This window comes from Desmodus rotundus, chromosome 6 (assembly GCF_022682495.2).
Source record: "Desmodus rotundus isolate HL8 chromosome 6, HLdesRot8A.1, whole genome shotgun sequence".
Lineage (NCBI taxonomy): Eukaryota > Metazoa > Chordata > Mammalia > Chiroptera > Phyllostomidae > Desmodus > Desmodus rotundus.
In genome coordinates this window covers 92,803,100-92,826,407 of record NC_071392.1, presented here as the reverse complement: position 1 = coordinate 92,826,407, position 23,308 = coordinate 92,803,100, and the positions used below count along the sequence as shown (strand labels likewise).

Below are 23,308 nucleotides of genomic sequence, written 5' to 3'. Positions count from 1 at the left end.
AAGCAAACCCAACAGAAACAGAACCCTTACAAGACAGGCAGGAGGGGGCATGCTCTGCCAGAACAAAGGCCACCGCTCGGCACCCCTCGGTGAACAGGCTGCTGGGACGGTGGTGTGACGGGGTGCCGTTGTCTTGATTCTTAATTTTTGAAAAAGTCTTTTGAACCTGAAAAGCACAAATCAACCCCCAAGACAGTGGCAACCCGTCGCACCGGGCCCTCTCTGTCCAGACAGGTGTGGTAGGCAGGGCCCGAGTCCCACCCACCCGGACCCTCCTGTGGAGGCGCTGCACACACACCAGTGTCCCAGGCACACATGTGCTGGAGCAATCAGAGCTGCAGACCACACCCACCAGGAATTCACAAAGTTGATAAATGCAGAAACTGTTTTAGCAGCATCGATGCACGCCTTAGAAACTGACCTCAGTTCCCACAGTGACAGAGAAAGATGATTCTCTCCACTTGAAATTCTATTCTGTGACCAGACAACAGCTTCTCCCAGAAACTGGCTCGAGAGGACCAGTGCGGGACTGAAAATGAGTGGCTGGCGGTCCAGGGAGCCAGGTCCCATCATGGCAACCCCATCAGGTCAACGGAAGGCAGATTCTGCCTTGCAATCTTCAACTCAAAGCTGGCACTGCTGTATATAAAGAAGGCCAACAGGCTTCCGGTGAAGAGGGAGGCGGAGGTGGACACGCTTTACCTCCTCGCACAACCGTAAGGGTCACAACTAAGCTCAAAACAAAAAACAGCCAGAAGTGCCAGATAATCGAACTGTGTGGAAGTCCGACAACCAAGGGTTTGAAGAAGCCACATTTGTCCAGACGAACATGGCTTCCAGAAGAAGATCAAAACTATGAACAGTAGAACGACAACAAACTCACAACTATCAACAACCAAACCTAAGAAAACAAAAACAAAAACCAACTAAGTAAACAACTAGAACAGGAACAGAATCACAGAAATGGAGATCACATGCAGGGTTAACAGCGAGGAGTGGGGGGGGGGAGAAGGGGAGAGGGGAAAGACACAGGGAATAAGAAGTGTAAATGGTAGGCAGAAAATTGACAGGGACATTAAGAACGGAACGGGGAATGGAGAAGCCAATGAACTCACATGCACGACCCATGGACATGAACTAAGAGGGAGATGGGCAGAAGGGGAAAACTTGGGACAACTGTAGTAGTATAATCAATAAAACATACTTTAAAAAAACGCTAACAGTTTACTCTGTTTCTCCCCTCCCACTACCATGTGACCTCACCTGTAGCACAGGAGAGTCACCGCATCCTCCCCATGGCGTGGTGCCATTAAAGTAACCAACACACGCCAAGCTCTCAGAGCGCTGCCTGGACACAGTGCCTGCGGGGACGCTCTCCCCACCTCACGTCCTGGACTGTGCTCCCAGTACGGGGCCCTGGGCGCAGCCAGGCCCTTCTCTGCTCACGGAGGCTTCCTGCTGCCATGGGCAGGCCTCGGCTCAGTGCACAGGTGGCATAAAGGACTTTTCCCCCAGGACAGAGACCTTGTTCAAGAAAACTGCCTTCAAACAACTCTGTTCGAAACTCAGAAGGTCTTTGTAACAACTAATTTCAAACCTAAATGAATCCTTTACCAAAAAAGTGAACTCTCACCCTAATTCTCAAAACCCTCAATCCCTATAAAGTGGTAATGAGTCATTTTGAGGGGTAAGAAAGAAATTCATTATAAAATTTCCAGTTAATGCTTAAGTAAAATAAAATAGGGCCGGGGGGAAATCTATAGCATTATTAAACTCAGAGATTTTCAGGTCCAAAAGATAAACCTGTCAAATGAAAATTATTAAATTCTCAATAGGTGCTGTAAAACGATGAAACTATCTGATACTGTGCACAGTACCTGTTACCTACACGATGGAAAGCTTAATTAACGAAGGCCCCAGCGTTTAATTAAACACTTAGAGAGAAACACATATGCCACCGTAATGCACATATCCAGGAAAGTTTACATAAGAGTGATAGGCTTTCAATGGGTTGATAGCTTATTTTTAACTTAGAAAAGTTAGAAAATTGTCAATCTTTAAGAAAGGATATATCAAGGGCTAAATATGTAACCTTCCAAATTTACTTAGGGACCTAGACATGGGTGATTAAAGTAAACTGCAAACACATCTCACAGTCATCGGCACAAATTACAAATTCAATGGGGCATTAGGACTGTGTTCTGCGCCATCAAAACATTACCCGTTAGCCCTTCGGCTTCTAATGCTTCGCCGTAAGTGCAATGTGCTGTGAGGCCAGCGGAAGGGGCCGCGCAGAGCCCACCGCGCCCCTCGGATGAGTAAGCAGTCCTTAATTAGCCCATCAGGTTAAGTGCAAGCATTAATGGGCCTTTCCTAAAGTCTAGCTTGACATCTTTCTCCAAACATGGCCAAGAAGAAAGTTCCATTAGCAATATTAATACAAGCTTAGTTGATCATTTTCATTCAATTAACTTCTTTCAATTAAATAGATAGCTTGACAACAGCGGTGATAAAAGACCTGAAGGGACAGCTGATGACTCGCACCGAACATTAGTGCGCGAGAGGTCGCCAGTCTTCGCCGGACGGTAAATCTAGCACTCACTTTGGAAAATGCATTTCTTCTGCTCTCAGCCCTTTAACGAGCGATTTTAGCTGACTGGATGTGTTTGCCACAGAAATTTCACGGGAAGTCAAGCACCCTTTTCCCTTCCATTTTTCTGCCCCGATAGCTAGTCAGTCTCCCTCCGTGGAGGCAGTTTCCTGCCAACACTGCAGCCCTGGTAACTCCAACTGCCCTTTCTGCATGGCCGCAGATGAGGCTCTTCTGAAATGATTCATATTCCACTGTCATGAAATTGATGACCTCACTCCACCTATGTCAATTTCTTGTAAGACTAGAGAAATAAAATCTGTAAGAGAGCCTGTAGTAAAAAACAGGAACAAAAACATTAAAAACCTTCTTTGCACGCCACCACGGCATGGGAAGTACCGCGGGCGGTCTCTAACAGATGCGCTCAGCAGTGCAGAACCAGGGTTTTCGAAGAAGGCAGATGTCGGGGGTACGGGAGGGAAAAGGGGGACCAACATGGGACGGAAGATGACCTGGCTCTGGGTGCTGAACCCACATGCAGTACACAGACCACGTGTCACAGAAACACACACTTGAAACCTATGTAACCTCATTAACCTACGTCACCGCAAGAAATGGAATTTTTTATAAAAGTAAAAAACCCACCCCTAAATGACATCTAAAATGAAAAAAGGAAGGGAGGAAGAAAACAACGGCAAACGTGAAGTGACTCTCTCAGTCTGCCAACCTGCGAGGAAGCCGGCGGCCCCTGACCTTGAACAGCTGGATCCAGCGCTTCTGCTCCGTCTGGACGCACTGCTGCACCTCGGCGCTCGTGCTCACCCCCACGCTCTGCAAGGCGGTGACGTACTCCTCCCGCACCTCCGGCTTCGTCTCCGGGTAGGCCAGCTTGATGATGCCCAGGCAGGCGTCCCGGAGGCAGCGCGACAGCGCCACCAGCTCTTCCAGGGAGAAAGGCATCAGGGAGGACGGCCTCTGACCAGTGACTGGAAAACAGCCCCGCCCATCTCAGTTTTCACGGGGCTGTTCCATGCATGCACCAGGGTCCCGAAGAGGATGGGAGTTTCTCTCTCATCCACCAGAGGGAAAGGCCAAGGGCTGGCGACAGAAGGGCCCTGCAAAAGCCTCACCTTCTATGGGATCACCGAAGAACTCGTTATCGTGGATGGAAATCAGCGAGTGACTAAACAGGGAGCTGAACAGGTAGAAGAGGGGGATGATGCGGCCGGAGTCTTCGAGGGACATGGGCGAGCCCCTGGAGATCACCTGGAGCAGCGGCACTGTGGACCTGAGCACAGGGTGGGGGGACAGGAGACAGGGCGTTAGACAGACTTGGGGGAACGAGCACTTCCACGAGCACAGCGTCTGCCCCAAGGGAAGGTGCGGGCCTTCCACTGGCATTGGGCAGTGAACAGCGCACAGAAAACCAGGAGCCAGCCCGCCACTCTGCACTACGTCCTGAGCAGCGCAGACTGGGCCCCAGCCTGAGGACACCCTCAGAGGACAGCAGCGCCCGTCATGCCACTCTTGTGGACGCACACTTTGCTTCTGTAGTCAAAGTCCCCTTTCCTGTTTAACACAGACGCCGAGGCCTGGTCCCAGGAAGTTCACCAGCTGCTCAGCACTCAGGGACATTCCAAAAAGGGTCTGCCGACTCGGGCAGGAGCTCAGGAATCGGACCTCCCCCTCTGCCCCAAGCCTTGCTTCTAGGAGCCCAGCGCCCATCCCGGCTCTGTGGCTGCTGCTGCATGTGCCAGGCTTCACAGGCCCCCCAGAGCAGAGCAGTCTAACGTGGTCCTGAGAGTGCCTCGGGGGCTCCTCACTCAGCAAGAGCTGGCGTGGGCTACACTCACTTCTCCCACCTCCAGTCCAGCCCCTTTCTCTCGTGGTTAAATGTGGTGCCTCGTGTTACTGAACTTGGAGCTGACACGGGTCACCCGTGAGCTCTTCCCAGACTACCAGGCCCCATAGTCCTGCGCAGCATGTCCAGCCAGTCCTGTGGGTACCGTGAACAGATCTACGTGAGCCACAGGCAGGCACACAGTAGGTGAGGCGTGACCAGGACTCAGGACACAGCCAGCCGGCCGCCCCGGGCAGCTCACAGGTCTGTGGGAGAGCCTGGTAGGAGGCAGGGCCCGGCGGCCGGCCGGTTATTCCCGGAGGCTAGGTGGAGCTGGGCCGAAGCCCTGGAGCTTCTGGGCCTCCATGGTGCACACCTCAGAGGGTGGCGGCACCGCTGTCAGCAGGGCCGAGGATGGGGACCCAGTTAAGCGCCATCCCCAGGAGAAGAAACGCTCTGGCCACCACCCCGTCCTCCCCCACACTCGGCCATGGCACTGAGCCCTGTGCTTGATGGTCTCACCAATCAAAGGGACTGGTCCAAAACAGGACCGCGGCAAGGATGCTGAAGGGGACACAGGACAATTGTCCCACCTCATGGGCAAAGTCAGGGGGACAGGAAGAGGCCGTGCGTGTGCAGAACAGGGGCAGGGTGCTGCCTCACTGTCCAGCAGTGGACCCTTCACCTGCAGGGTCCTATCTCCTGAGCCCACTGGGCCACCCAGGGTCGCATGCTGCTAACAGACAGAAAGCAGGATCTTAATGTCCTAGGTTTTGTTGATATCAGTAAAAATAATGGTTCATATCTTTTAGTTGCTTTGCCACTAAATGCAGAACTGCAAAAATAACTGGTATTGAGGAACAAATAACACCTGAGGGAACGTTGGTATAGGTTGAGTTAATCAGGTGCAACATAAAAAAACATTTCCTGAGCCCTGGCTGGCGTGGCTCAGTACACCGAATGGTCCCGGGTTCCATTTCTGTCAGGGCACGGGCCTGGGCTGCGGGTTCGGTCCCTAGTAGGGGCACATGTGAGAGGCAGCCAACTGATGTTTCTCTCCCTCCCTTTCCCTCTCTCTAAAATCAATAAGCCTGTCCTGGGGTGAAGATTAAAACAAAATTCCTGAATGTAAAACAGTGACAGACCTGCCTCAGGTGTTACTGTGGTCAGTAATTTTCATACTCAAAATTCCCCCCCACCGCCTTCTTCATCCTCCCCAACGTCGCCTTCACCACACCCTGCCCTGCCCTCACCGTGAGTCACCCACGCACCTGCCAGCACACATACAACTCTCAGATTGGCTCCCTAGAGAAAGACAACCCTTCCGCTCATCCGCCCTCTCCAAGTCCCTGTCGGGGAGCCCAGAAATGAGTCGTTTTCGTTCTAATGACAGGCTGTGACTGAAAAGAAGGGCCAGCTGCGTGCCTGTGTCCTCAGGCAGCCAAGATGTGAACAGAGCATCTCTCGAGTCCCTGCTGACCGCAATCTCCACCACAGACACCGACTCAAAGAGTCCTCTAGAGACAGGCCAGCCCTGCAGATGCGCCAGCTGAGAAAAAGCCCCAACGGACTACAACAGCAGGATACCTACGGGTCACAAAAGAGCTGGCTGGGAAGGAGCACCAATGTGGCCTTGGGCCACCCCGACCTGGCCTCGGCTTGCCCTCAGCTCAGGGCTGCAGGCTGCGCCCTCAATCCCACTCCCCTGGCCCCACAGGAAAGAGCCTCTCTTCCGCCTGTAGAAGCTCCTACTGAACAGGCTCCTGCCTCAAAAAAGAGTTTTAAGAGTACTTCCCACTTCGCCTGCTGAGAGCCCCCCTCACTGCTGGTGCCGATGTGGAGGGTCACGGGGACATACAGCCAGGACCCGGCCAGCCCTGGGGCTAGGGGACCACTCCACTGGCCACTCCGGCAGAGGCACCCCCGAGGGCGCCAGGTGGGAAGCAGAGACCAGTTGGCCCCGTGTGCCTTCACCTGCCCCCGCATTGCAGTCATCTGGGAGCCAGTGGGCCGCAGGCCGGGGCCCAGGCGGCACAGGAGTCTGTGCCCTCACACCCCCGCCTCTGGCCGTCCTCCCGCACCCCACAGCCCAGAGGTCCCAGCTTTGCGCGTTTCCAAGTCACACGCAGTGCCACTCAGAAAAATCAGGCATTTTATTCCAACAGTCAATAAAGACATACATCAGGATTAATACACTCTAAGTTTTTTGAAGGATTTTGTTTTAATAAATTAAACAAGGAAAACGAAACTTGAATTATCACACTGGCTTTTTAAAAATACTGAGTTTTTAAAAACAGAGTGCAGTCCCTCATCGCTCTCCCCCACTCCGTGACTCCGCTTCCTCAGCACGAGGCGGTGTCACGGACACACAGGCAGCCAGCCTCTGCGGCTAATTCCTGTCCCCACGGCCCCTGGCCTGTGCCTGCCTTAAACAGACTGTCCCCCGGGAAAGCCCAGGCTGGCACTGAAAGCACAACACAGCCTGAAGCTTCCCATTCCCTGAAAACGAAGGGAAGCAAAGGAAGACCTCCAGGCCTCTCTCCTACCCCCTCCCCGGGGGCTGCCAAGCCTTTCCCCAGCCGAGCAGTGTCACTCGAACATCCGCTCCTCACTGCATGAAAGTAGCAGGTTGGCCAAAAAGTCCGTTTAGTTTCTGCGAAAAATAAGACACATTTTTCATTTTCACCAGTAATTTCATTGATTGGGATATTTTGAGTAAGTCAGCTCTCTCCCACTATTGGCTTCTAGTGGGGAGAGGCCAGGGGCGCTGTTAAACATCTTCTAATGCCTAAGACAGCCCCATAGCAGAGAATTCTTTGGCCAAAATGTCAGTAGTACCGAGGAACTTCACAAACCACTTTTGACACGTTTGCTCAGTCACACCACCTTCTCACTACACTGCACACATCTTTTCCTGCATTTTTGCCTTTCTTGAAACAAAAACGTTGCCTGTTTTCTTCCGGCTTCCATATTAAAATGGCTGTGCAAACCTTCACGAGTTCTGGTAAGCTTTTTTAACAAAGCGGGCCGGCAGGACAGCCGTCACAACACAACCTAGCCAAACTGTTCCGAATGAAGTGGGAGACAACTGAGCACTACTGGAGCTGCGGGGCGGAAAGAAGCTGCAGACTTTGTGGCCAGCCCAGGACCCCAAAGCCAGGCTGTATTGACAGCAGGCCCCCATTAGTAAGAGCAACCTGCACGGCTGACCTGGACACAGCGCCCCCTGCAGGGCTGGCCATCACTGACGCTCAGGCTCGGACCTGGGGCCTCCTCTCTCTGCACAGCACACGGGGAACTGCGAGGCACCTGGACTTCCTACACCACCCAACACGCCACACACCCACTCACACTGCAGACACCTGCACAGTGGGATTTTGGAAACCCCACCCTCACCCACCAAAACTGCCTTTTTTCAACTTCTTGTCTCCCAAAAAGAAAAAAGCCAAAAAAACCCAAAAAGAAACTCTTCTTTCCCAAGTCTTGCCCTAAAACTGAGCCGTGCCTCCTGCTCCCAGCTGCGCGGGCTCCTGGCGAGCGGCCCTCACCACGGCACGCGGGCTTCTCAAGCGCTCGCTGCAGCTCAGCTGCGTTTTCAGGTTTAGCCCCCAGAGAGCTGAGTTGCACCGGCCTCCTTCTGTGCGGCAGCGTGCTCCTGCACGGGAAAGGGCTGAGGGCAGGTCACCCGAGTTCTCAGTTCTCTGCTTACCACTCGACTAAAGGGAGGGCGGTGAAGGCTCTCGCCTTTGTGTTTCATAGCGATTCAGATAAGAAGTGTCAAATTACCTCAGCGCAAAGTTTTTAGAAACCTACTTCTACAATATTGGGTATCTTTTACTGTTTGTGTAATGTGTTAAATTTGCTTCAAACCTAGTATTTTCTTTATCAAAAACACAGGAAAGTCACGTAGAGCAGAGAAATTTTCAAGCCTATCGTTTCCAAAAACGACCAGAATTTTAAAAACAAGCTCAGCCTCAGATAAAGCCACACTCTTAACATTGCATACAGACAAGACAGACGCCTGTAAAAGTGGCAGTGACTTTCCCTCCTGTGACACTGAGGCCGTGCAGAAGGCTGCCTCTCCTAGGATGTGACCGGAATGGAGCAGCACTGAAGAGCACCTTACGGAGTTTAGCAAGGCTGCCGCGTCCCGTGTGCGCCACATACCCTGTGATCATCCGTGTTGTCATGGACGATACGAGAACCCACAGGTGCCTCAGAAACCTGGCGTTAAAGGCCAAGCTGTAGAGAAGCCTAAAAAGGAAGGGGGAGACAAGAGTCAGCAAACACTCGTTCAACACATTGCTTCACAAGAGCGCTAAGCCGAGGATACTGTACAATGTGGGGCATGCCTGCGCCTGTGCCACCGATGATGCACGCTGCCCACCACAGGTGCACAGGCCGGAACGCACTTCCCGAGCGACGCGGGCCTTGCGCCATGGCTAGAGAGCTCCCGGTAGAAAGAGAAGAGCTCAGCCGTCCTGAGAACATGTTATCATTACTGACATATGCTCTTAAAACCTGTAATGCTTAGTGACTGATTTTAAGTCACGATTCTGGAAACACGCACATAAAAATGAGTTTAATGTTAACTAAAGTCTATAAAATACCTTAGATCTAAAAAAACAGTTTAAAGGTTGAAAACACTTCTGCAGAACATCAGCTCCACGTAGGGGCTACGGAACCGTGAGGCTCTCTTTCGGCTAGCTCCCCGTGCCACCCTGTGCCCTGGAGCAGGCGGCACCCCGCGGCCTGTGGGTCAGCATCGGAGAGGCGCGCAGGGGAGCACTTTCAGAAGCGCAGCCGGAGGCCAAGACGCAGCAGGCCAGGGCCAGGGCCAGGGCCAGGGCCAGGGCCAGGGCCAGGGCCAGGGCGGGCGGGCGGGAGGCAGGGTCTTGAGGGGAACTGCGCCTGCTTTAAATTCTCCTAGAACAGCCAGGAAGCCTTAGGCTGGGGAGAACCTACGATGTCACCCAGCCACCCCACTCCGCGAAGGCCAGGTCGCGATGCTTCCACGGGGAAAGGAGGAGGCCTCCCAGCCCCGACAGCTGAGGGACGGCTCCGAGTGGAGTGTGTGTCCGCCCCGCGCACACTCCAGAACAAAGTGGCAACAACACCACACAGCCTGCAGGGGCCCCAACTGGGCGGGTCTCCAAACCAGGCTGAAAGAACGTCTTAAAGTCCCTGGAATAATTTTAAAATGGAAAGGATGACACAGTGAGTCACAGGAGGTAAACGCAACAAGTGCCATCTCGGAGAACCCTGCTGCCCTGGGGTGAGTGGTGGGCAGCCCCCACCTGACCCGACACTGAGTGGGCTCCAGTGTTGGTTTTCCTGCCTTTCCCAGGTTTTACATGCTAGGAGGGTGACAAACAGCTATGCGGGAAATAGAACGAGAAAAAAATGCATGAAAAATATGAACTTTCAACAAAAGAGAATTCTAGAAGGTAACCTTGCCTCCCCTCTCTTCAGTTGAGAAATTGAGTTCTCTTAAAAATGTATTATCTAGTATAATTTCACTGATAGCAAGACTTATTAAAGTTGTGTTAAATGTAAATACTAAAATTCAGCCCCTCAAAAACCTGAGGAATCGCACAGGGTCACAAGGGTGCCTCCTCGGCGCCTCTGCACAAGAAACAAGGTGGCAGGGAGCTGCAATGCGCCGTCCCGCCTTCCCCGGAGGCAGGTGCGGGAACGCCCGGCACACACGCTCACCCGGGCTCCCCCACAGGCTCCTGTGGCACGCCTGCTCACAAGGACACCTGACACTGCTCCACACACCTGTGAGAGGCCGTTTCAGGGGCGCACACTTCCTGAGTGGTGCTTGGAAACAATGACATTTCCTAAGTTCGTCACTCAACAGACATTTAAACAAGTCACCAAACCTGCCTGTTAGTTACCGTGACACGTGGAAAGCTGCCCCCTAGGCTTTACTTGGCTGAGCTGCTCTGTGGGTAACCGGCCACAACCCAGGCCTCTGCCTGCAGGGACCACCGAGGGACAGGAGAGAAGCAGTGGAGGCGCCAGCCCTCCTTCAGGCCGCCCTGGTGGGCCCAGCAAGGCATGTTGGGATGCCCTCCGCACAGAAGGGGTCGCGGGCACCTGCCAGCCACCGGAGGCCCCATGCCACCAGGATGGCTCTGCCGGCGGAAGCAGCACTCACAGCACCATGCGAGAAGAAAGGCGAATTTTAAACTCCCTTTGTGACAGTAAAATCATACGACACATTTCAGCTGGAGGCCACTCACTACTGACAAACATTTCCTCTTCACCAACTCGGACCCAGAGCAGAAGTGAGGCTTTAGGCACACCGCTGTGTTCCACGAGCGGCCAGCCGCCCTTCCCTGACCACCCTCCTGGGGCTGGGCCTCCCCACACACGGGCTGCAGAGTCAGCTGACGGGGAGGCAGCCCTGGCCTCTGGAGGCGTCCCACGGCCACCTCCCCCTGCTAGTTCTGAACCCTGCTTTTCACACACACCGACCACAGAAGTTTCCAAGAGCCCTCCCGGGATCCCCTGCGTTTCCTAGGAAACAACTACTCACCCACGTTTACAATGTTCTGAGAGGTTGGAAAACTCACCACCAGGGACGGTGCTGAGCGGGAGGGGCGCAGCCCCCTGCTGTACCTGCAGCATGCACCCCAGCGACCGTGCCAGCTCCTCCTCTGTACTCACCTCAAAACAGACTCCGCAGTAACACCACTGTGTGTGGGGATGTTAAAAAAATGTGTTATCCGCACTTGAGGACATCTTTTTGTTGCTTTTTAGAGAGTGAGAGGATGGGGTGGGGGTGGAGAAGGAGAAACATTGATGACAGAGAAGCATCACTGGCCGTCTCCCATACACACCCTGACCAGGGGTCAGACCCCAACCTAGGTTTGAGCGCTGGTTGGGGACTGAACCCACCACCTTTCGATTTACAGGTCGATGCTCCAACCAACTGAGCCACACCAACCAGGGCAAGAGAATGCAAATTTTAACATGAATCAATAGCCCATTAAACCTATCGATTATACCAAAAACATCATTGATACTAAAAGCAAACAAAATCATGGGCAAAAAAACCAAATGTTTCTCTCTGTAGGTAGGCACCTCCTCAACATTTCTCTAAAATACTATAAAGTTTACAAAAACATAAACATCTAAAACAATTCTGCACCACACTGTATTTCTCCCCACTGAAGTCTCTGCATAACCCTCCTCCCCCAAACACCTGAAGACTGGGCTCGCAGGGCATCCGTCAGCGAGCCCCCTGCCAGGGCCGAGAGGGCAGGCCAGGAGGCAAACGCCTGTCTGCACCCCAGTGATTAGCAAAGAGCACGCTCGAGCAGGTTGCCCTGTTCTGTGCGTTCTGGCAGAAAAATCAAGCGTGCGTCATGGTAAAGCTAAACACTACAGGCAAGTGACGACGTCAGCCGCTCTGATCCCCAAAGCACTACCTTTCAAGTTCTGCTTCACAGTTTTTAGATGCTAGAACAAGAGAGCCAAGCCTCAGGAGCAGGCCCACCTACCCAGCACCCAAAGTGTGAGTGTCGTCGCTCCTGAAGAGCTGCACTCTGGAAGGGAGCCTCCCCCACAGCGGGCAGTTCACCGGAGCCGGGAGGAGTCTCAGCATCGCGCTCAGGAACTGGTCCCACAGCCAGCCCTGCCAAGGAGGGTGGCAAGGGGAGGAGGTGTGTCTTGCATGGAGACCAGCACAGGCGGCAGGACAGAGGTGGGGGCGGCACCTGGGGTCACATGAGAGGGACGCCCAGTGCCAGTCAGGAGCTGCTGGGTGGGCGGGGAGCTGGGTGTGTGAATTTCCCCCGAATGCCAGGGAGGCGCCTGGGCAACGTTTAGGCGAGGCAGGGACAGGACCAGAGCTACACTGTGCCACTTCAGTCTGGCAGACCCGGATACGGTGCAGCACTCCCCGTCCTGGTGCCCGAGGGCCGATGAAGAGTCACGGAGAGGGTGACTCCCAGCCTGAAGGCCAGGCCGGCGCTTCCAAGGCTTTCTGGCACCAAGTGGGCTAGGCCACCGCCACACGGACCGCTGGGCACGTGGGACGTGGCAAGTGGGACCAAGGAACAGGGCATGCACTCTAATCTAACTGTAGCGCAGCAGCCCTGGTTTGCTAGTGACTTCCTAAAAGACGTCCCAGCACGACCCCTGCTCGGGGAAAGAGGCCAGCCGGTCCTGGGTGGCATGCAGGGGTCTGAAGACAGGCCCTACAGCCGATGGACTGGGTGCGGAGCTCCAGACAGGGGCCAAAGCCCCTTGTAGGAGAGAGATCACCCAGAGCGCCCGCTGGATAGGAAGGCACTAAGAAAGCAAGCAGAAAGGGAAGTCTAACAGGCTCAGGACACACGGAGACAGAGACCGAGAAGCCCTGCGCAGGAAGCCGAGGAGAAGCCTGGAGTCAAGGCACAGTCACCAGCACCGGGTCTGTGAAGAGGCCAGGTGTGCAGGAGAAGGGGCCTGGGGGCGTCTCTGCAGACAGATCTGTAGGCATTTCAGTGAAAAAAGGAAGTTACTAAGCAACGTGAATAGTAACCAATACACGTTCTTACTTCCCCCACTCTCTTGACTGGCACGTGGTTACTGTTCACTGTTCTCTATCCTCCTTTTTTTAAAAAAAAGATTTTATTTATTTATTTTTAGAGAGATGGGAAGGGAAGGAGAAAGAAAGAAAGAGAAACATCAATGTGTGGTTTACCTCTCGTGTGCCCCCTACTGGGGGCCTGGCCTGCATCCCAGGCATGTGCCCTGACGGGGAATCAAACCAGTGACCCTTTGGTTCACAGGCCAGCGCTCAATCCACTGAGCCACACCCGCTAGGGCTATCTTCCTTCTTTTACTTAAACAAATACCTTGGAAATCACCCAGTACTCCTTCACAGGGATCGCCACGTGGAAGAGAGCCCAAACTGCAAAGCCCCACCGGAAATGGGGGGCTGGAGGGAGCCTGGGTAAGGCATCAGCCTGGGATTGACTCTCTCTGTTTCAACCACCTCTTCAAAAGACTCGGAAGCAGTCAGAAACCTTCAACCGTTGAAGGAGGCCTATCTGCTATGTCGTGAGCTCTGAAAACACACTGTGGACCCCTAAACCCTGAAGTGTTCACCGCCCCTGGAGCGAGGCCCCCAGACATGTCCTGCAGGGAGCAGGCACCGGGCTCGCACACCGGCCACGGGGAAGCTGTGCTGGAGCCACACCTGGCAGCCTGGAGCAGGCGGCCACCGCCCACAGCCGGGACCGGGTGCCCCTCAGGTCTCCAGCCTGCTCTCAAGCAATGGCCCAAGAGCTCCCCGCCCAGGAGGATCTCGGCCTCAGCACCAAACCTCCTCCGCAGCAATAAACACCGGTAGCTAGGATGGCACCTCATGAGGCCGCCTGCACAGCAACAAGGCAGATCCTGCCAACGACATCCCCCCACGACTCACATCAGAGGACACTGTCCAGAACGAAGCAGCAACCCTGTCACCCTGTGGGCGAGTGGTTCTCAGAAGCAGCCTCAGTCACCGGGCGCAATGCAGGGCCCACCACCGCTGGAGCTGTCCGGCAGCCCCCTCCCCTGTCCCTGGCAGACCTGCAGTCATTCTGTGGTGTGCCCTATTACGTATTTTTCTGTTAAACTCCTAAGAAATTGCTAAACTATTACTTAAAATAGATGCGAAAAAGCTAAAGATGTCAGGTATCCAAGCACAAACCAGCCATTTTCACTTGCTGTTTTGTTCCTCTTAAAACTTATTTCAAGCTTTTGAAAACCACAATTGGGGATAGACAGAGTAGAAGGTCCAGGCACGCCAACAAAAGAGCAGCATGAACAAGCCTGAGACGACGCACCGCTATTGGCTCTGTCATCGCAGGCACCTGCCCGACTTCCAGCACCGTGGCTAGGACCAGACCCCTCCGTGCCTGAGATATGGCAGAAGCTGACCGACTCCACCTGCTCCCACGTCCCAGGGCACCTCAGAGCTCACTGGCCAGGGAAGGGCCCCAGCAGCGCCCGCTGGTTCGGAAAGAAACCCGACTCCTGTTCTCCATGAAATGCACAGGCAGAAGCGGCCCTGTGCCCTGCCCCACTGGGAAACAGCCGCCACCCCAACAGGGATGGAGCGCAAAGCGCAGACGGGGGACGGGACGCCGCGCCACGGGCACGTGCCTGACTCGGGGCACCATCATGCGCTGCTGCACCAGGAGTGTGTGGCAGATGCAGGCCATCAGCGTGAAGGCCTCCTCGCTGGCCGAGTCCCGCCACACCAGGCTGAGCAGCGTGTTCGTCTGCTGCTTCGTGTCCAGCTTCCTCAGACACTCCTCCGTTATGTACGGCAATGACAGTCGTCCGTCCGCCTGAAACACACCGGGGAGGTACTGCCGGTTAGTGGTGCTCTGTGGGAGCCCGCCTCTCCACCACACCCACAGGGGGTCTCGTTTTTCTTCCAGTCAAAACGCAGGGCAGGTGTCCCCCACAGAAACCTGAGCTCTCGAGTGGGCAGCACTGTGTGCAGCGTAGCATGTGCCGGGGGGGGGGGGGGGGGGGGGGGACAGAAGGGACAGTGTTTGCAGTGCCCCCACTCGGACAGAAGCTCATCTCCTACGTTTAGAGTGCACTGCACCCAGCGTGCATCTGTGAGAACGCATCGTCACTGAAGAATTTCCACTGCAAATGATCTGAGTGATCAGTTTAAACAAAGTAGGCTACTAAAGAACATTTAAAAACAATTAAACAAAATACATAAAGCTGTTGTGTTAGATCTTACTTCTCTAGAAGATCTGATTAACTGAATAAAACCTGCACTAATGCTCTACAGAGTGTACTGATTTGGGGCATTGATCAAAGACACACGCGTTTTTCCTGTGTGGATGGGTGCGTGCGCACACGGGTACACGTAAATGTACACACGGGACACTGGGTATTGCTGACTGCACTGTTGCAAAACTGGGGTGATACACGGTGTGCAACTTCTAATCATCTACCAAATGAAACACGGTTTTAGAGACTGAAGCCACAATTCCAGCTGGCAAACTGGGCTCTGTCGACAAGATGCACCGAATGAGAAACGTCGGGACAGGCAGTCAGAGCTGTGCACTTCCTGCGTAGGCCGCTCTTTGCAAGTAAAATGCCTGCAGACGTCAACAGCCCGCCCCCAAACACCACAGCTGCGAGCACAGCAGGGGAGCCAGGCTCCTCCCCACAGTCTGCACCCCATCTGTGTCCCCAAAGGGGAGGACCCCGGTCCCTGCACAGCCTCTTCTTCACGTGGATACCAAGTGCATGGAGAATTAAAAACACCCCATAATCTCACAGATCCTCAAGAAGGTCACTGAGTATGAAAATCTGTCTTCTAAAACGAAAGTTCTGCCTGCACCCATCTGCAGGGCGCCAACTCTTTTGTGACCGCACACCACAGTCCATTCCTGGTGCAGAGTCGGGGTGTGGCCAATGCTCCTCCCGCAGCATACCCTCCCTGCCGAAGTCCAGGCACTTCCTCATCCACGAGCGAGCTGTTTGTATGCAGAAGGGGGGGCACTCGCGCCCTCCCACCCCACTCCACCCTGAGGACTGACCTCCTGGAAACCTGGCCCCCTGCCCCTGCATCCCTCCCGAGATGAGACTCCACAGTAAACTAACAGAGAAATAATGAGAACCTGTGAGAGCCGTTTCAATTGTGTAAGAGAGCGAGAAGTGAGCAGCAGACAGACACACATTATGTGTATGTAACATACTGCTTTCATCCCTTGCAAATACATGGTAGGGAGCAGGGTAAAAGGGGGATAAATGGTAAGGGGAAAAATACAATACGCAAAATCTGAAAAAAGTCCCATGGAGATAAAACACAGGAAACGCACGGTAATCACGGCTGGGTAAGAGACGGGAGGCAAACACGACAACGCACTCAAAGTTCGTTTTAAATAGATCATAGCATGTACCATCTGTAAGGCTGGCAAAAACGACCAGAGGACGTCCCCTGGTGTTCGACATTCTCACCAGGTCGAGCAAGAAGGAGCCCAGCCATCTGCCCCCTTAGGGGCTGGGACGAGGGGGTGGGGGTGGCGCTGGGGTTCCGGCTTCATCCTGGAAGGAGGACTGACCGAGGACGTGCCGTGAGGGTGGCCGCAGTGCTGGCTGCCCAGGGCCGGGACCATACTGCCCACAGCCACTGCGCTGCACGTCACCTAAAGGGGTGACCTGCACGGCAGAGTGCGTCTCAATAAAGTGGCCACTGAGAGCTCTCACGAAAACACACGCCTGCCGAGGGCGAGCAACGGCCTGCTCACTGAGACAGCTCACGTCCAGGACGTGGTCGCTGAGCGATGACCTGCCGACATACCGCAGGACCCCATTTTGCACGAAAACCAGGCACCACGCCGTGTGCCCCCATAAATATGCATGTGGCCTTCTCGTCACTAGGGTGGGGACCTCTGGGAAAGGTGGGTGGGCTGTGGAGGTCAGTGCTTCATGGCAAACACACCCTCCTGCACATCTTACGGACTAAGACCAACGGACCCGGACCGAGAGAACACTGGAGCCCAACAGCGCTGTCTGCGCGGCTCTGCGCCGGCCTGGAGCTCACCAGTGTGCCGCTCTGCTGGTCTGCCTCGGTGCTGTCATCCTCGGAGTCACTGGCTGAGTCGGGGCAGCTGGGACGGGCAGGCGACACGGGCAGCTGGGACAGGAAGGTCTGCAGCACGCGCAGGTACACCAGCAGGCCTTCCTCCGAGAGGGTCCCTTCGGGAAAGTCGATGACAGCGGTTCATTACAGGCGACCCGAAGAAACTGGAAAACCGCCGTCCCTGCCTTACACTCAGACAGGTGTGGACTGTGGTGTCGCAGAGGGAGAGGCTGTGACCCCAGAGCATCTGATGTTTGGCATACACAGGGAGACTTCCTCACACATGCACCTGCTCTCCCGCGCAGTGCTAAAGTCCCGAACCTGCGTGGCCTTAGGACGAGTGTCTACCCCTGGCGCTAGTGCAGTGCCAGCACTCTCCCCAGGGACCCCGTCCAGGACAGCCCCTCGGCCTCGGCACCCTCCCAGGACACACCCATGATGGCAACCTGCTGGGCGCTACTCCTCCTGACGGATCTGTACTGTGACCCACACGGGGCTCGGGAGGACCTGTCTGGCGTTCATACCCAGGTAACTTTCACCAATAGTTAAGACAACGTAGAAGAGCCAGGGCGCGCCCCCACTGGGTCCGGAGCGCCCGCTCTCCGCCGACAGCAGCGCCTCCAGGAAGGGCTCGAAAGGGAAGGCAGCCTGGGTGTCGGCCAATGCGGGCAGCACGAAGTGGAAAACCTGCTCGGTGAAAGGCGCCGCCAAGCACTCCTCGGTGAAGGCTGCGAACACCTGCCGCCTGAAAGGGAAAACGCACACTTTTCATAAAATCCATAATTAAAGTAACTTTCAAACCAGTCTTCTGAAGTAATCGAAGCCAAGCATCCAGGACCAAGAGAGCACCCCAGAGTAAGAAAACGCCCCGCGTCTCTGCATCTTTGCCACTGGAAGGCAGGGTAACGGCCAGGTCTTCAGAAGCATAAACTTGTATTAGGGTACAGGCCAGATAGAGAAGGTCACACTAATACATTAAAAATTCGACGTTTAAGTCTATTATTTAAGACAGCATCCTGAGACACAGATCTTGTGAAATTGCAAAATAAAGCAATCGCCCCCTCCTCACCTTGCGCCTTCTGGGCAGGAGTTGTAAGTAAAGTGCAATGGCTTTAGAACATTCTCTAGCAACACTGTTGCAATAGGAACTCGAGATAAGTCAGAATATTCAATACTTGACGGAAGCCTGCTGTTGATTAACAAGTAGAGAGATCTGTAATACCCTAAAGGAAAGGGGAAACACACGTATAAATTGGGTGCCTTTTCTTATAACGAGGTACAAAACATGTCCATTTTAAAGTGCTTTTCATACAACTCTTACCAGTCCAAGTTTGAGTGACTTCTTCAATCCCTATTAAAAGATGTTATGAGCAAACACAAAGCAGCCTGAGGCAGCTGGTGAGCCCGTCATGGTCAGTCCCTGTCACCGAGCCCCCACCGTCGTCAACCTCAGCCAGTCAGCCCCTGACCCCCACCCCCGGGGAGCAAATCTGAGACTTCACTATTTCAGTGTGGTGTCAAAGATAACTTTATTTAAAACAAACACATTTTATTGATGCTATTAGAGTTGTCCCAATTTTCCCCCCTTCCCCCTTCTATCCAGTATCCCCCTCCCAGCAGCATTCCCCCCTGCACTCAGTTCATGTCCACGGGTTGTACACACAAGTGCTTTGGCTTCTCCATTTCCCATACTGTTCTTAACCCCTCGGTCTGTTTTCTACCTACTGTTCGTTTATGCTTCTTAGTCCCTGAACCTTTCCCCCCCTCTCCCACCTCCCTACTGATAACCCTCCGTGTGATCTCCTTATATATGATTCTGTTCCTGTTCTGCTTGTTTGCAAACTTTTTTATATTCAACTGTTGATAGTTGTGTATTGATGGCCATTTTACCGTTCATGTTTTTGATCTTCTATTTCTTAGATGAGTCCCTTTAACATTTCATATAATAAGGGCTTGGTGAAGATGAACTCCTTTAACTTGACCTTCTCTGGGAAGCACTTTATCTGCCCTGTCATTCTAAATGAGAGCTTTGCTGGATAGAGTCATCTTGGATGTAGGTCCTTGCCTTTCATGACTTGGAATACTTCTTTCTAGCCCCTTCTTGCCTGCAAGGTGTCTTTTGAGAAATCAGCTGACAGTCTTATAGGAACTCCTTTGTAGATAACTGTGTCCTTTTCTCTTGCTGCTTTTAAGGTCCTCTTTTTATCTTTAATCTTCAGTATTTTAATTATGATGTGTCTTGGTGTGGTCCTTTTGGGTTCAGCTTGTTTGGGACTCTCTGTGCTTCCTGGACTTACAGCTCTGTTTCCTTCACCAAATTAGGGAAGTTTTCCCTCATTATTCTTTCAAATAAGTTTTGAATTTCTTGCTTTTCCTCTTCTCCTTCTGGCACCCCTATGATTCAGATGTTGGTGGGTTTGGAGATGTCCCAGAGGGTCCTCATACTATCCTCGTTTTTTTTAATACTTTCTTCTTCCTGCTGTTCTGATTGATGCTTTTTCCTTCCTTGTGTTCTAAAAATCATTGATTTGAATCCCGGCTTCACCGCCTCCACTACTGGCTCCCTGTGGGTCTTTACTTCACTTCACGTCACCTTCATTTCTTCTCGGGTCTTTTTTTATGGCATTGACGCACTGTGAGTTCCTGGAGCACCCCGATCGCCAGTGCTTTGAACTCTGCAACTGACAGGTTGCTTATCTCCATTTCGTTTAGTTCTCTCTCTGGAACTTTGACCTGTTCTTTCATTTGGGCCATGTTTCTTTGTCTCCTCATTCTGGCAGCCTGCCTGTGTGTTTCTGTGTATTAGGTGAGGCTGCTCTGACTCCCTGTCTTAGTAGGGAGGTCTATTTACAGGTCAGAAGAGTGTACCTGTAAATTGTGTGGGGCAGAGCCTTAGGCGATCACCAGCGAGGGGCAATCCACTTCACCACCTTGTGGCTCTGTGTGGGGGCAGGGCGTAGAGAGGGGACAATGCTATTGCCTGGCTTCTGGAGGTTTGCCTGGCATTTGCTCTCTTTCTAGTCACTTCACTTTCTCCCTGTATGTGACTGGTGCCCCTCCAGCTGCTGCGCTGGTGCTGAATCCGGGGGGGTGGGGGGGGTCTGCGTAAGTCTGTGTGGGCCCTTTACGTGGAGCCTCCTGACAATCTGGCAGTTTCTTCCACCACCCCAACCCCCACTGGTTTTTATAGCCAGAAGTTATGGGGATTTATCTTCCTAGGTCTGAAACCCAGGGCTGTGAGGTCTGACCTGGGACCCTTTGCTCCCGAGGTGGGTCAATGATATATATCCACCACACGTGAACACGGACCGCCCGTTCTGCCGCCTCCTGGTGCCACAGTGGGTTCTGCGCTACTCTGCCCATCTCCGCCCCTCCTACCCGTCTGGATGAATATGGCTGCTTTAAATCCTGGTTGTCAGACTTCCACAGAGCTCGATTTCCTGATGGTTCTGGGTGTTACTTGTTTTGAGGTCCGGTTGTAATTTTTTCTGTAGTTGTACAAGGTGGCGAAGCGTGTTTACCCATGCCTCCATCTTGACCAGAAGTCTCCAGAACTTTTCCTTAAAAATCCCATTATCACAGCTAAAATAAATTAATAGTAATTCCTTAATATCATAAACATCCAGTCAGTGTTCAAGTCTCCAATCATCTCATGCTATAAATTTTATTAAACTAGTTAGCTTGAGTCAGGATCCGAATAAGGCCCACATGCTGGGATTTTAAAATTTGTCTCTGAAGCATCCTCCAAGCAATTGTTTTGTGGTTTTTGCTGACGTGGGACTCATACACCCAGACGTGCTCCGACCCACAGCACTGCGTATTCTCTGGCAGGCAGACCATCCTCTCTCCGTGCAGCAGGCGACCTGAGGTGGCTCCCAGAACGCTGCGGTCGCTGGGCACCTCTGTCTTCTGATGGGACCAAAGGGCCAGGCCCATCCCCTACCTGGGCGGGGCAGCAGCCTTGTCTCCAGGACTCGTAAGCTCCTTCAGAGGAGAATCTCTCTCTGCACACCACAACACAGGCACTGAGGAGCCCAACTGGTTCAAGGGCAACGTCTTGGTTCAAGGGCATCAGCAGGAGCAACGCCTTTTGTGACTGCCTAAGCTTCTGGTGGGGTTCTGCGTGTGCAGGGAGCAGACTCCGGAACACCAACCACCCAGATCGTTTGATCTCTGAGGGATAGACGCCCCTTTCTAATGAAGTGGTGAGAAGACGCTTCGGGTGCAGCTGCGAGCCCCGAGATTGTCCGTGCACAGCGCTGGTGCCATGAGCGGTCCCCACGTGCCTGCTGCGCTTCTGAGGACAGTCCAACCCGCTGTGCACCAGTGTCGCGACCACCACGTGGTGCCCACTGCGCCCTCCGCCATGAGGCCCACTCCGTTAGCTGCCCACCTCTGACCCCACACACAAGGACGACCAGTGGAACACAAGAGGGGAGCTTGCAAGCCGCTTTGCCATCAAACTAGGAAGAAGCAAGTACAAAAAGAATTTTTTTAATATGCATAAAGAAAACACGTAACGGTGTCACAGGACTATTCACAGTCACACGAAGAGGTATGCGTGAAGCAGACTAAGAGGAGTGTGACTAGGGCGTCAGGTTCTGCTGCAGGTGTGATAGTGTCCCGTGACGTCACAGCGCACGAGGCCCGCTAACACCACAAACCAGAGTAAACAGACTGCTAAACTTCTGTAGACTAATGTCAGGAGCCACTTACAAACACAGCTCAAAAATGGCTACAGCACAGAACATGCTAGAAAAGGCAATTTCGGGGCAAGATTTTGAAGCATTTCCAATTCCTATACATACTTCAAACTAATGCATATTTTAGCTATCTTTATACTTCTAGAAAACGAGAGAAGTAAAAATTCTAATCGAACACTTAGCCTTAAATCAATATACTTGGTACATCAATTAACACACTGGACCAGTTCTATGATCACTAATTTGTATTTAAAAGACCAAATTCCACAAATTTCAATTTACTTTTAATTAATTCCCTAATCTTTCATCAAACTAAGTAGAGCTTCTTTCATTAAAACCTAAGCCAAACACCAAGGATGTGTAGGATTTCCATTTATTTTTTACAGCTCTAGCCCTGAGGGCTCAATCAGCTAGAAGTCACCGAGACCAGCCCGTCCCTTTGAGAAAACAAACGCACACTCACTCCTGTTTTTCCCAGAAGCGCTTGCGGTTCGTTCTGTGCCTGACGACACTGGTTCTAGTGTGACAGACACTCTGCGAGCCCCGAGGGCTCTCACTCCCTGCCTGTGAGAACGCTGGGGGTCAGAGTCCCAAGTGTTTGTTTTGTTTAATTCATCATGAATGTTTTAAAATTGCATGTATCTCCCCGTCCTTCTCCAAACAGAGCCACTGGCGTACCCTCAGAGGCGTTTCAGACCCAGGCGATCACGTTCTGTGCAGCACGCCCCCCCAACAAAGAGGTCCCTGTGCGGAAGCTCAAACACTGGGCGTGGAAGGGAAATCAAACGGACTCAGTGTCGGGCCAGCCAAGAAGTCCATGTGGCTTTGTCCGCACGATGGCTCTAGTCGTGCTTAGCTGACTCTAACTTCACTGGAAACAATTTTGTATCGTGACAGCTATCCTATCAGCGTGCATTAAAAAAACTTACCGAAATTGGAATTTTGTGTAGTTATTTTAATATTAAAGATGGAAGAAAATACTCAACTTTTTCAGCATATTATGCTTTATCATTTCACGAAAGGTAAAAATGCAACTCAAACACTAAAAAAGATTTTTGTAGTGTATGGAGAAGGTGCTGTGACTGATCGAGCGTGTCAAAGGTGGTTTGCAAAGTTTCATGCTGGAGATTCCTCACTGGACGAAGCTCCTCCACGGTCAGCAAGACCAGCTGAAGTTGACAGCGATCAAATCGAGACAGTAACTGAGAAAAATCAACATCCCACCACGCGGGAGAGAGCCAACATACTCAAAATATCCTAATCAATCAAGTTACTGGTGAACGTGAAAGATGTGTCTTTTATTTATGGGGGAACCACACGGACCTTTTGGCCAGCCCAGCTTGTCCCTCTCCTTCGTGAACGAAGGTGATGACTCCTCACTGCTTTCCACAGGACAGGCCCTGGCGGGGCATCTCCAGGCCGCCGCCCTGCAGACACGAGTGTGACCAGCGCGCCGGGACAACTGCTGGCAGCAGACATTCTCACTTCATTTACAAGCAACAGAAGCATGTAAGTGAAGAGCCTGAACACGTTTTCAAACATCAGACTGGGTGGAAGTGAGGACAGGTGTCAGATGT

The 23,308-nt window shown here is 52.9% G+C and overlaps 1 protein-coding gene across 2 annotated transcripts in view; it reads right to left on the bottom strand.

The window, feature by feature from the left end:
• Nucleotides 1-23,308, bottom strand: part of UBE3C (ubiquitin protein ligase E3C) — a 79,844-nt gene that overhangs the window by 37,461 nt on the left and 19,075 nt on the right. For both annotated transcript variants that reach the window (XM_024564552.4, XM_024564553.4), the window contains 7 exons: nucleotides 18,098-18,251; nucleotides 17,553-17,773; nucleotides 16,990-17,144; nucleotides 14,577-14,764; nucleotides 8,598-8,684; nucleotides 3,721-3,878; nucleotides 3,344-3,576 (listed from right to left, as the gene is read on the bottom strand). In XM_024564552.4, coding sequence (XP_024420320.1) covers nucleotides 3,344-3,576; nucleotides 3,721-3,878; nucleotides 8,598-8,684; nucleotides 14,577-14,764; nucleotides 16,990-17,144; nucleotides 17,553-17,773; nucleotides 18,098-18,251 — 1,196 coding nt within the window. The remainder of the gene's footprint in view (nucleotides 1-3,343; nucleotides 3,577-3,720; nucleotides 3,879-8,597; nucleotides 8,685-14,576; nucleotides 14,765-16,989; nucleotides 17,145-17,552; nucleotides 17,774-18,097; nucleotides 18,252-23,308) is intronic.